We start from the raw sequence: 14,609 nt of genomic DNA on the forward strand, positions 1-14,609 counted from the left end.
GTAATTAGCTAATCATTTTGTATGTCTCCTGTACCTAATTTTAACCACTTTTCACTTTACTTTCTTCAGTGACAAAATTGTTTATTCTAATTTGTGTATATTTTGGTACTGTCCCAAATTGAAGACATGTTTTATTAAATTTTATTTTAGGAATGTTCATGACTAGTTTTATTTTCAAGTTAACAGTCTTCCTGTCTCAAAACGCTTCTTCTGGCACACATTTTAGGATGAATAACATTTTAATTGTGAAGGAGGTATCTTTGGTCAGAATAATCACACAACATTTCAAATGGAAATCAATGGGAATTGCATCAGAATTTAAGTTACATCAACATATACAAATAATAGATATAAATACTCACCATACAACAGCAGGTTATTATGATCATAAAAATGTTGACATTTCCACTACTTGTCAGAACTAGAATTCCTTCATTCATCAGAAAATGGAACGGGAGGGTTGGATAAAACAGGACTTTAAAGAGTAAGACAGGAAAGCTCCCTCAACTCCAAATTATAAGAGGAAGTTTTGGTGAAAACATGTCAGGTGACAGCAGTAGATATGGTGTGTATGCTTTTAATTGCATTTTATAATGTGCCTATCTCTAGTGGTGCTGAATAGCTGTGGATACACTTGCTATTATTATGCAGTTATAATGGTAGCTGTTAATATTTATAGTAAAGGTGCATACAGGAGATAGATAAAGTAATATCAGCCTTTGGTAATATGGTGAGAGATTCCTTCAGAGGACAGATGCACATTAATTACAATTTTCTACCACTCTTCTTAAAGATTGTTTCAACTCTTCATGAAGGATAGTGGACATCTGATGGGAAGAGCTAGACAATATTCTAAGCTAAGAATTATGGAAGACACAGAAGATTTATTATTTTATATTTTTCCTCATCTAACCAGTTTTGAACATTCCCAGTCATGGGAGTGAGGGAATTACATCTTGGCAGTTCCTGCTGAGCATTACATCCTTTGCTTTGCTTTGAGGATTTGTGCTCCTTGTGGTGGGGAAGGCTCTTGTTTGAATTCAATTAGTTTACGGGACACCTAAGTACTCAGTGAATCAAAAATTACAATTCGGCTAGTGATAGATTTCAGTCACAAAGTCCACACTTTAATATACACCAGTCTGGCTTAGGATTGATAAACAAAAATCAATACATTATGTTTTACGAACAAGTCAAGCTTGAGAGTGCATAAAACATGGGGGTGGGGGGGAATGGAGGATGTGCTAGATGGATAGTTCGTACCTGCATTGTTCAGAAGATCTGCTCCTAAGAGGAATTACTGAAGCAGCTGTCGAAATCATAGGTATTGTGGAGGTCTCCTCCAACTTCTCAACACCACTGCTTACAAACTTTACCATTATGATCCCATTTCAGAAATCCAACATGATCCCCAGCTGATCTTCAATCCCACAGAACTTGTCTGCTGAATCCATCTCCCTCTTTTCATTGGCAACGCCATGTAAATCCATCTTTTAACTGCTGACCAAGCTTCATAAACCCAACTCCAATGCCTCCCTCATACTTGCCCAACAAGGCTAAATACAATACTACCACAAAAGATCAGCTGTCTTTGATGACCTGCATTTCCAGTTAAGTATCTGCACTGGACCTTCCTACATCGAGGACATTAATCACTTTGTACACTACCTTCCTATAGTTCCTTTCCCATTACCAACACACTCCTTGTTTATCACAGTAGATTCTATGTCTCTATACACAAACAACCTCTATGTACATGGCTTTGCTGTCATAGAACACTTCCTTTCCCACTACTCTACTGATGCCAAACCCACCACCTCCTTCCTAAATCTTTTGGCCAACCATATTCTGAGATTTATATATATAAATCACTAGCTCCACTTTTTCTATCAGAACTTTGTCTTGTACTTCCAAATCTACTTCTCCCAGTACTTCTCAAATCAATGAGCTATATTCCTAGATTCCTAAGATCTCTTTTTTGATAAATGTCATCTGTACCTCATTAAAAACTCTCTCCCCTGTAGCTTTGGCATCGGTGGGTTCAGCATATGCAGTGGGAAACAAATACATATCACAATACAGCTGCAACCTTCTCCAGGCACTTATTATCCTGCCTAGCTAAGGCAATAACAGATGTCCCATGTCATTTATTCCTGTGAGACCAATAAAACCATCACCATTGTGAAGCAGCCACAAACCAATACTCTTTTTATCATGCAATAATACTGAGGGCTTGAGAAACTTGACTACACCCTTCACCACAAAGTTGACTCTTCCCCCCTCATGTCCTAAGATAAGGGATATCCAACCCAAAATTGTACCCTCATCACCCAAGTAGTATTCCATTAACCAAAAATCTATGCAGTATCCTACACCATCACTATGTATGCAAATCCTATTTCCAATCCTGCATCCCACAGGTCACTTCCCCATGGATAACATTGTTGTGAGACCTAACCTGCACATCCCACTTCACCTCTTCTGCAGTTCACACACAGGTATTTCCTGTCAAATAAAAGGTATGCCACGCATAAAAGCATCCATGTGGAGCAATTACTGCGCAGAATTCTTATTCATTGTGATGACTACTAACCAGCTGTCTATCTGCATGATTGGCCACTATCCAACTGGATCACCAAATTGCTCAACATGTTGCGATTGACACAACATTGCTGACCATGGCATACCACAGATCAGTTGGTTCTTCCCCACTCCTAGCACCAGCACCTCACATTGGGTGGGTACATTTGAACGCATGAATAGATATTGTTCGGACAGTGTGTACTTCAATCAGGAAGAGTGTGACAGCTCAAAGCAATATGTTGTGTGTGGTTAGGACCAAAGAGAACTAAACACAATTCTGCTACTCATTCCACCTTTCAAAGCGTCCAGCCCATACCCAAAACAGGTACAGTAAATTAAGATAAGGAGATCAGAAAAAGAAATGTGTAAGCAACAGTTTCCTTTGTAGGTAGGCATAAACAATATTAAGAATAAAGGATAACACAATCTTGAAAGCTTTGTGCGAGTCCTAGGCAGAGCTTGTTGTACATTTCAAAGACGGGACTGCATCTTAGGAAACAAGCCAGAAGTTAGTGATGAAATATTTTAAGCATTTATTATTCTGCATTGAAGATTCCACCTAATAGCAATTGCACAAATTTAAACACTAATTTAACACAAAATAACCATGAAATACTGAAATACTATAGCACAGTAGGTATGGAATTAACTGATCACAGGGAAATACTCAGTGCATTTTAACAGAAGTCCGAAAGTGATTAAAAGTCATGGATATATCTTAAATAAACATATATGACACTAGACCTTAGATTAGAAGTATTCCTATTAGTAGCCACACTGTATACCAAATATGACTTTTTAAGAAAAGTATGCAAAATATGGAACAGCAGTTGGCAACAGGCGATGTTGACTGACTGCATAAAACTGTGGGACAAATGGGAGATGGCATTTGATACATACCATAATTATGTTAGTTATATAAAGGGATGTGGTGCCATGTTGATGTTGTTGTTGTTGTGGTCTTCAGTCCTGAGACTGGTTTGAGCAGCTCTCCAGGCTAACCTATCCTGTGCAAGCTTCTTCATCTCCCAGTACCTACTGCAACCTACATCCTTCTGAATCTGCTTAGTGTATTCATCTCTTGGTCACCCTCCACGCTGCCCTCCAATACTAAATTGGTGATCCCTCGATGTCTCAGAACATGTCCTACCAACCGATCCCTTCTTCTAGTCAAGTTGTGCCACAAGCTCCTCTTCTCCCCAATTCTGTTCAATACCTCTTCATTAGTTATGTGATCTACCCATATAATCTTCAGCATTCTTCTGTAGCACCACATTTCAAAAGCTTCTATTCTCTTCTTGTCCAAACTATTTATTGTCCATGTTTCACATCCATACATGGCTACACTCCATACAAATACTTTCAGAAACGACTTCCTGACACTTAAATCTATACTCGATGTTAACAAATTCCTTTTCTTCAGAAACACTTTCTTTGTCATTGCCAATCTACATTTTATATCCTCTCTACTTCTCTTAAAAGCCGATACTGAAAGTACTGTTAAAATGCTCCATCCTTTGCTGAAGCATATTTGGCTTGAAGAGAAATCTCCAAAGGAGTGGAAAAATGGCTTGGTGGTAAAGCTCCCAAAAAAGGGAAATTTGTCAGACTGTAACAACTGGCGTGGTATTACATTGTTGTCAGTGCCCAGTAAGGTCCTCACCAGAATTATTTTAAACAGAATTAAAGAATCCCTTGAAAAGCGACTGCGTAAAGAACAGGCCGGTTTTAGGGCACAACGCAGCTGTGTTGATCTTATTAACACTCTTAGGATCATCTTAGAGCAAAGCAAAGAATTCCAAGCAACCATGTACCTGGCATTCATTGATTTTCAAAAGGCCTTCGATTCCGTGAAACATAAAGTGCTCTGGCAGGTGTTGCGGAAGTATGGCATACCACAGAAGATCTTAAACATCATAAAAGATCTATATGATGGCTACGAATGCTGCATACTCCACAAGGGAAATATGACAGAGCCCATAAAAGTAACAACTGGAGTCCGGCAGGGTTGCATTTTGTCACCAACACTTTTTCTACTCATTCTAGACTCTGTTATGAGAAGAGTCACAGCAGGCAGGAGACGAGGAATCCAGTGGGGGATCCACGAACGTCTGGAGGATTTGGATTTTGCAGACGACGTAGTTTTATTAGCTCCAAGGCTGACTGATATGCAAGCTAAATTAAGCTTGCTGAAAGAAGAAGCAGAGACTGCTGGCCTCAAGATAAATATAGGCAAAACAAAGGAAATGAGAGTAAATTCAGGTAACATGGAGGTGCCCCTGTTAATAGGTGAGTAGCGAGTGGAGACTGTCAACTCATTGCTGTATCTGGGTAGTATAGTGGCGGAAGATGGTGGAGCTGGAGATGACGTGAAAAACCGCATTAAAAAGGCAAATGCTGCCTTCATACAATTGTATCCAATATGGAAAAATAGAAATATCACATACAAAACAAAAATCCGTATTTTTAATACAAATGTGAAGGCTGTCCTTCTGTACGCCAGTGAAAGCTGGAAAATGGATAAAAAGATAACAACCCAGTTACAAAGCTTCATAAATAGATGTCTTCGACGCATCATGAATATCTGGTGGCCAGAAAAAAATATGTAATGAGGAGCTCTGGCGAATAACAAACCAGATACCTATAGAAGACCAGATACGAGAGAGAAAGTGGGGCTGGTTGGGGCGCACCTTGAGAAAACCAGATGGAGCCATCAAGAAAAAAGCATTGGAATGGAATCCCCAGGGAACAAGGAAGAGAGGAAGACCAAGGGGCACATGGAAGAGGACAGTGGAAGGGGAAGCAAAAAGAGTTGGCAAGACCTGGGCAGAATTGAGGCAAATGGCCAAAGACAGAGACGGATGGCGAGTTCTCCTGGATGCCCTATGCCCCCATAGGGGCCAAAGGAATTAAGTCAAGTAAAGTAAGTCTACTTCGACCATCATCAGTTATTTTGCTCCCCAAATAGCAGAACTCCTTTACTACTTTAAGTGTCTCATTTCCTACTCTAATTCCCTCAGCATCACCCGACTTAATTCGACTACATTCCATTATCCTCGTTTTGCTTTTGTTGATGTTCATCTTATACCCTCCTTTTAAGACACTGTCCATTCCATTCAACTGCTCTTCCAAGTCCTTTGGGTTTTAATACCTACTCCGAACTTTTCTTTTGTTTCCTTTATTGCTTGCTCAATATACAGATTGAATAACATCGAGGAGAGGCTACAACACTGTCTCACTCCCTTCCCAACCACTGCTTCCCTTTCATACCCCTCGACTCTTATAACTGCCATCTGCTTTCTGTACAAATTGTAAATAGCCTTTCGCTCCCTGTATTTTCCCCTGCCATCTTCAGAATTTGAAAGAGAGTATTCCAATCAACATTGTCAAAAGCTTTCTCTAAGTCTACAAATGCTAGAAACATAGGTTTGCCTTTCCTTAATCTTTCTTCTAAGAAAAGTCTAGGGTCAGTATTGCCTCACGTGTTCCAACATTTCTACGGAATCCAAACTGATCTTCCCCGAGGTCGGCTTCTATCAGTTATTCCATTCGTCTGTAAAGAATTCGCGTTAGTATTTTGCAGCTGTGACTTATTAAACTGATAATTCGGTAATTTTCACATCTGTCAACACCTGCTTTCTTTGGGATTGGAATTACTATATTCTTCTTGAAGTCTGAGGGTATTTCGCCTGTTTCATACATCTTGCTCACCAGATGGTAGAGTTTTGTCAGGACTGGCTCTCCCAAGGCCGTCAGTAGTTCCAATGGAATGTTGTCTACTCCGGGGGCCTTGTTTCGACTCAGGTCTTTCAGTGCTCTGTCAAACTCTTCACGCAGTATCTTATCTCCCATTTCATCTTCATCTACATCCTCTTCCATTTCTATAACATTGCCCTCAAGTACATCGCCCTTGTATAGACCCTCTACATACTCCTTCCACCTTTCTGCTTTCCCTTCTCTGCTTAGAACTGGGTTTCCATCAAAGCTCTTGATATTCATGCAAGTGATTCTCCTTTCTCCAAAGGTCTCTTTAATTTTCCTGTAGGCAGTATCTATCCTACCCCCAGTGAGACAAGCCTCTATATCCTTACATTTGTCCTCTAGCCATCCCTGCTTAGCCATTTTGCACTTCCTGTCGATCTCATTTTTGAGACATTTGTATTCCTTTTTGCCTGCTTCATTTACTGCATTTTTATATTTTCTCCTTTCATCAATTAAATTCAATATTTCTTCTGTTACCCAAGGGTTTCTACTAGCTCTCATCTGTTTACCTATTTGATCCTCTGCTGCCTTCACTATTTCATCCCTCAAAGCTACCCATTCTTCTTCTACTGTATTTCTTTCCCCCATTCCTGTCAATTGTTCCCTTATGCTCTCCCTGAAACTCTGTACAACCTCTGGTTCTTTCAGTTTATCCAGGTCCCATCTCCTTAAATTCCCACCTTTTTGCAGTTTCTTCAGTTTTAATATACAGTTCATAACCAATAGATTGTGGTCAGAGTCCACATCTGCCCCTGGAAATGTCTTACAATTTAAAACCTTGTTCCTAAATCTCTGTCTTACCATTATAAAATCTATCTGATATCTTTTAGTATCTCCAGGGTTCTTCCATGTATACAATCTTCTTTCATGATTGTTAAACAAAGTGTTAGCTATGATTAAGTTATGCTCTGCGGAAAATTCTACCAGGCGGCTTCCTCTTTCATTTCTTAGCCCCAATCCATATTCACCTACTATGTTTCCTTCTCTCCCTTTTCCTACTCTCGAATTCCAGTCACCCATGACTATTAAATTTTTGTCTCCCTTCACTACCTGAATAATTTCTTTTATCTCATCATACATTTCATCAATTTCTTCAGCATCTGCAGAGCTAGTTGGCATATAAACTTGTACTACTGTAGTAGGCGTGGGCTTCGTGTCTATCTTGGCCACAATAATGCGTTCACTATGCTGTTTGTAGTAGCTTACCCATACTCCTATTTTTTTATTCATTATTAAACCTACTCCTGCATTACCCCTATTTTATTTTGTATGTATAACCCTGTATTCACCTGACCAAAAGTCTTGTTCCTCCTGCCACCGAACTTCACTAATTCCCACTATATCTAACATTAACCTACCCATTTCCCTTTTTAAATTTTCTAACCTACCTGCCCTATTAAGGGATCTGACATTCCACTCTCCGATCCGTAGAACGTCAGTTTTCTTTCTCCTGATAACAACGTCCTCTTGAGTAGTTCCCGCCCGGAAATCCGAATGGGGGACTATTTTACCTCCGAAATATTTTACCCAAGAGGACGCCATCATCATTTAATCATACAGTAAAGCTGCATGCCCTCGGGAAAAATTACGGCCGTAGTTTCCCCTTGCTTTCAGCCGTTTGCAGTACCAGAACAGCAAGGCCATTTTGGTTAGTGTTACAAGGCCAGATCAGTCAATCATCCAGACTGTTGCCCCTGAAACTACCATCGGCAAGGTCCATGGTTCATGGGGGGGGGGGGGGGGGGGGGCGGTGTTGCCATAATGAAATTTAATTCTGTAGGATATGATACAGGGTAAAGTACAGTTAAATTTTGCTGTACTATCAGTTTCTGTCATAGCCACTACCTTGAAAATAGGAACATATTCTGAAAGAACTGTCAACAGTGTGTGGCAATCACGAGTGTAAATACCATTTCTGCTCCTTTCAATTGCAGCAATTTAAACTGTGCTGTCAGGTCCAAACCTAACCTCAACCTCCGCACTCATTAGATAGTCCAAAACTCCCACCCAAAGTAGATGGCAATGATGACTGTAAATGTCATTGCTGCTCATTTCACCCACAGCAATTTAACCTGTGCTATTAGGTCCAAACCCAGCTATCACCTAAGAAATTGCTATAAATTCTGAATAAAACATTGTGCCATACATATCTTGATATGACATATCTGCAAATAAAAGTTATTACATTTATTTCACTAAATAATATCCCAATAAATACCACCCAGTTAATATATTTTCTGTAAGATGCACCACATTTCCGTGGGTTTAAAACCACTTGTACATTATCCGGAAATGTGCTAGCACAGCCCTTTTTATTGTTATTAACTTTCCTTTTACTAAATTTCCCCAAAGAAGATAAATTCTTAAGTTTAACCAACAATTCTATAAGCACTACATATATACATGCATTACCGTGGAGCACCTAAAATATATTACAGAAGTAGGAACAGTTAAATAAGAGCATTTCTATAAAAAAAAGAGAACTTACATTGTAATGAACATAATAGATGAAGGGCTTTCACAGGCATCAGTTGGAAAGGCAATGAAGTCAGTATCAAAATTTGGAAATACGGGAAATGGGATATAATCCATTGAATTTAACCAATGACATCAGAAGTTACCACAGATGATGAATTGCGAAGATTTAAAAGCATAGATGAAGATTGAGAAAGAAACAATTGTGGTACAGAGAAAACAGATCATGGGCATTTATCATGTACATCCATATTTCCAACGTAATGTTGCATATCACTTTTTTCACAGCAGAAAATCTTAGTATCCTACTCTTCAGTTGATCTACATAGGTCAATGAAAGCAAAAGAAGCAACATTCGTAATACTGGCATGGAGTACCTCAGTTGACATATATACAAATTTTACATAAGTTGGTTTTTTCACTTTCGCTAGTACTAGTATCATCTGAAGAATAGGATACTAATAGTAGCGAAGATGAAAAAGAGACAAACGTAAAATTTGTATCGTATCTTTCAGCTGGTCAGCAGAAGAATAGGATACTAGTACTAGTGAAGGCAAAAAAAAGCATCAACCATAAAATTTGTATCCTGTTCTTCAGCTGATTTATGTAGCTCAACTGAAGAATAGGACACAACCTTTGTAGTTCAACTGAGGTACAGGATGCCAGTATTACAAATGTCATTTTTATTGCTTTCACTAGTACTAGTATCCTATTCTTCAGCTGACCTACACAGTGTAAGATATGAACCAATTGCAGAGGAAACAGTAGTTGGAATGAATCATTATCAGATGAAGGTATAATTCAAAACATATGTGCAGATGATGTAAAATTACTATGAGCGACAAAAAGCGTACACAATGTCTGTCTCCTAATAACACATTCATTCATTTATTTCTATTTACAATTATGATGCTTCACCACAGTAGATAATCAATCTATTATCTACGGCTCATAATAAGCCAATTACTATCTATGAGTAAAATATTATGTCATTGGTCAAAGCCGATGAGTTGTATCTCATTCTTCAGTTGACCACAAACTTTCAAATGTTTATTCCACAGTACACAATATCAGTTTCCATGAGAACTGTGGAACTCTTTGCTATTTTGTCACATGGAATACTAAAATAGTAATAATATTTCTTATGCTGAGAAAGTTGGAGGCTGCTTATTTTACTTCTACAAACTATGGGTATGCATCATATGTGGGCTAACCTACCATTGGAGTTTGGTCAGCATTTAGTACCTGGGATTCTTGAGCAAGGCACTCCTCAATCTCATTTTGTCTATTTCTTAATGCTTGTAGTGCAAGGGGATGGACCTGTAAAGATTCTTAGTTTTGAAATTGCTAGTAAGTGGAAGATAAAATCGCATATCAGAACACAGAATGTTAAATATTAACTGATTCAGCAAAGATTATCTGTGCAAGTTTGCAGCAGTTAAAAATAACAGTTACTTGACTTGTTATTTCTTATTGATTTTTTTTCTGTTCTATAATCTTTCGTTCACTGCATCCCTGTAACCTTTTGTAACACATAAGAAGTTGATAATGTGCAACAACACTTACACTTACATTTAAACACCTGCAGACTGCTGGTGAAATATTTAATTTAAATTCTTACACAACTAATAAAGCATTTACAAGTGAAAACAGAGTATTAGAGAAGTCAGCATTAATATCATTGGAGACAAAGAACAAACATCACTTACTAGCTGCAATTGTGCATGTGTAGCAGTTGATGAGCAATGAGCAATGTTATTGTAAATAAACAAAAGTTTAAGGAAGGACAACCATTCCCAGCACAATGAGAAGTGGATAGTCACATAGATATGAAGTTGAATATTATCACACAGGTTTTGACCTTTTATTCTTCTTTAGAGAGACAGATATTACATACAAATGCGTCAACACACACAGCTACATTCTCCCAACATTGTGGCTCGATTGGGGCAACTTTGTTTCTTGGGCCGGTTAGGTGAGGTGAACATAAAGATAGCGAGGGTCAATATGAAGGTTAAGGAGGAGAAAGGGCTGAAGTATGAGAACAGAGATGTTATTTCCTCTGTAGGTTTATTATCTGTATACAGTGTATATGCAGTAACAAAAAATCCATTTCTGAATACACAGAACACCTTACTATGGGTATTTTAACAAACATAATCCTGGAAAACTGGTAAAAAAATAAGAGCTCCTGTGAAATAATATTTCATTTTCTAAATAATCCACAACCAAGCAGAAAGGAGCACCAGCCATTCACATGATACCACTCTGTACTGAAACAGTTCTAGCAGGGTTCCGACTACCTTTCACTGCACCCTGAAAAGCAGTTCCTTTCAAAATCCTACTTACCCCCCTAAAATTGGTATTCCATAGTTCACTGACTTTAGAAAAATATTCTAGTCCATCCTTATGCCGTGTCTGCTTTCAGAATCTTACCATAATACGATATGTCCTGTGTACCCATGCAGCCTATTTCAGCTGTGTCACTGGCACCTACTATTCCATTACACGTACAGGCATCTCTGAATACAGCCAAGCCTTATATAAACATCACTGTCTTGACAATCCAATTTTATGGAACACTTCTCAGCAAACATCAGTGGCTGCTTCAAACAGATACCAGACATCAGAGGCTGCTTCAGACAGATGCCAGCTGGATTCTCCCATCTAACACTAGCTTGCCTGGATTTCACAGATGCAAATTGTCACCCTGACGTATAATTTTGTTCAGCAAGTCTCTGTCCTCACTCACTGGTAGTTGGTTCAAATGGCTCTGAGCACTATGGGACTTAACATCTATGGTCATCAGTCCCCTAGAACTTAGAACTACTAAAACCTAACTAACCTAAGGACATCACACAACACCCAGTCATCACAAGGCAGAGAAAATCCCTGACCCCACCGGGAATCGAACCCGGGAACTCGGGCGCGGGAAGCGAGAACGCTACCGCACGACCACGAGCTGCGGACCTCACTGGTAGTACCTGTCCTCCACTTGTTTCTCTTTCCTTCCTAATATCCTACTGACGATTCCCCTTTCTACTAGACAAGTTTCATACTTCCACTCAAATTACGTGAACAGTTAAATAAGAGCACTGCTATGACAAAAAGATAATATACATTCACTGAACATAATGGATGAAATGTTTTCAACACAAACCTCTTTCTCAGGAGCAAGAATATTGTATGTCTTCTTATCACCAACATTTCTGTTACTATCATTCCATCCAAAGTCAGTGAACACTGGTTGCTTCTGTTCCATGTAGGATTTGCGCCTAGTCCGTGACAACACAGAAAAACGTGGGCTTGGAGATCTTGATCTTCTGCATGGAGATGCGCTTCTAATTTTATCATAAGATCTTTGTAAAGAAGCACTCACTGGCCGCATATGTTTTGTAGTTTCAGGATCATCCGATTCTTTAACTGCTTTAGTTGGTTTAGTGAATTCTGGAGGAAGAAAAGATGAACTTGATTTCTTCTGACTTCTTTCATATTTAACCTTTGTTTCTTCTGTGTTTGAAGCAACTGTGCTAAATTTCTTGTCTTTGAACTCCTTGTTGAGTAATACACTTAAAAGAGAATTAAGAAAAACTGTGAAAGATTTTTGTTTTAATGACTTGGCTTCTAGCAGATATCTATGTTCCAAAATGTATGACCAAAGATGAAAGCTGAGCGCAATGTACACCTTTGAAATGACTAATAAATATGAAAACTAATACTTGTATTTATTTCTGTAGCAGGGTGAAACGATAATTTAACTTCTGCACAAATTAAAACATATACGCAAGTTTGGGATTTGACTCTGGACTCTTGCTTTTCACAAGCAAGGTTCTTACCTAAGAACTTATTCTCATATGTCACAAGACCAATTTCAAAGCTTCAAATTAGCAGTACCCCTCACCTACTTTAAGCACCAAAGAGGCTCTCCTGTAGTGGACATGAAAGGATGGGACAAGAGTGCAAGTGTCATTTCTACACACTATTTTAATCTGCCGGTAAATTTCAGCATGAAAACTAATAGCAAGAGAGAACGATTCCACGCAGATTATTACATGCAGTGTGAAGGTAACAATCAGTAAACCATAGCGACAGCTAAAAGCTACTTTAAGACTATGTTAGAGTGCTTAGAAGAGCATCTGCCACTGTCACCTCATTTTAAAAGCAGTGGAATTTATGAAACTTTATATGGAACTAGATATAGATAATCAGGTTAATGAACTGTTCTGATCTGCATGTATGTATTTTGACACTACAGTTTTTAGTCTATGCTAGATGACTGCATTCTTGACTATAGGTTTTGTTAATGAACAGGAGCTCTAGAAGTGAGGCATGTCTTAATCTATACTCAATTTCTATTACCAATGGAACCCTGGGACAATGACAAAGAATGTCAATATCAGGAGATGCCATAACCAGAGGATAAACTGTGCAAATGATGACAAATCAGTGAAAAAAAAAAAGAGTAGGAGTAGGGCCTGTAATTCATTGTGATCATAATCTTCCATTGTTGATAGTGTTATGCTGTGAAGCTACTACAGATGAAGACTATTCAAATGTGGACTGACTATCAGCAAAAATAATGGCTGAAATAACAGACACAACAGAAATTTATAGATGACTTGAGCTCCAGGATAGGGACAAAATTGTGATACTTGTGCCAAATTCTGGATTTGTGGAGAAGAATGAAACAAGTAAATGGTTAACTCAACTGTGACCTCAAGAAAGCAACTGGACATACATGGAAAATGAACAGGATCAGGTACAATTGAATGGAAAGCAGTGAAAATACCTTGCAAAAAAGAGGTACAGAAATATAGTATAATGAGGTTGGACTGGATAGCCACAAAAATCATGAGCAGTATCGCTAAGGAGATGGACAGAAAAATTTCCTGGTGGAGCACAAAAATAGTTAGAGGAAGATGCAATAATTAAAAAAAGCTTCAAGAGGGACAGTTGAGGAAATATGGAAATTAAAATTTCAATTGCAGGAAAAAAGTAAAGATTCCAAAAACACAGGTAATTTGTCAGTTTAAACAGAACAGCAGCTGCAAAAGGAGGATGCCTTGCTAGAGAAATCGAACAGAAAAAATGTGTACTTGAGACTGTTAAATAAGTCCAGTACATATGCAAATCTATTGAAGACATTACAGAAAAAATGAAGTGCAAGTTTTTAAAATGAGGAAGAACTTCCTAAAGTAAATGAGAGGCAGTTTAATATAAAAGGGAGCTTGCAACATTGTCAGCTGGAAGTCAGTTATAAGTTACCATTGTGTATACCAAGTCCAGCAGTTCAGGCCACTGGATTGTATTCTCCCTACAGCTTTCAAAAAACAGTTTTGCTTTGCCCCACTGAGCTTTTGGGAAAGAAAGAAGGAAATAAAAAAGAAAAAAAGATTGGTTTTATCCCTGACTACCTGGGGCAAATGTGTGGAATATCAAACTTGCAAAAGATTGCAATAACAGCCAACATTCTGAATAAATGTTTCTTGCAAACCAAGCAAATTTCAAGCTCAAGAAGAGGACACTAAGCAGAAAATAAACAGATGGAAGTCTGACAAACAGGAGATAATGAAGAGATAGAATACGAGTAAGGAAAGAAGAAGATGGTGATGATGATGACGAAGGAGGAGAGGAAGTAGAAGAAGTTATATACAAGAGAAGATAAATCAAGAGAAGGGGGATCAAAAGAGGAAGAAACAAGGTGCAGGTAGAAAGGAAGCAGAAACGTAAGAGTAAAGACAGTGCAAGAATGAAAGTTCAGAAGAAAGCAATGAAAGAAGCAAAAAATA

At 38.4% G+C, this 14,609-nt stretch overlaps 1 protein-coding gene across 8 annotated transcripts in view; it reads right to left on the reverse strand.

Annotated features, from left to right (window-relative positions):
- LOC126259166 (uncharacterized) overlaps positions 1–14,609 on the reverse strand; it is a 131,016-nt gene that overhangs the window by 25,628 nt on the left and 90,779 nt on the right. For 7 of the 8 annotated variants that reach the window (XM_049955725.1, XM_049955727.1, XM_049955726.1 and 4 more), the window contains 2 exons: positions 11,981–12,389; positions 10,039–10,140 (listed from right to left, as the gene is read on the reverse strand). In XM_049955725.1, coding sequence (XP_049811682.1) covers positions 10,039–10,140; positions 11,981–12,389 — 511 coding nt within the window. The remainder of the gene's footprint in view (positions 1–10,038; positions 10,141–11,980; positions 12,390–14,609) is intronic. The other variant, XM_049955730.1, reaches the window with a different exon arrangement.

The sequence above is a fragment of the Schistocerca nitens genome, chromosome 5 (genome assembly GCF_023898315.1).
Source record: "Schistocerca nitens isolate TAMUIC-IGC-003100 chromosome 5, iqSchNite1.1, whole genome shotgun sequence".
NCBI classification, from domain to species: domain Eukaryota; kingdom Metazoa; phylum Arthropoda; class Insecta; order Orthoptera; family Acrididae; genus Schistocerca; species Schistocerca nitens.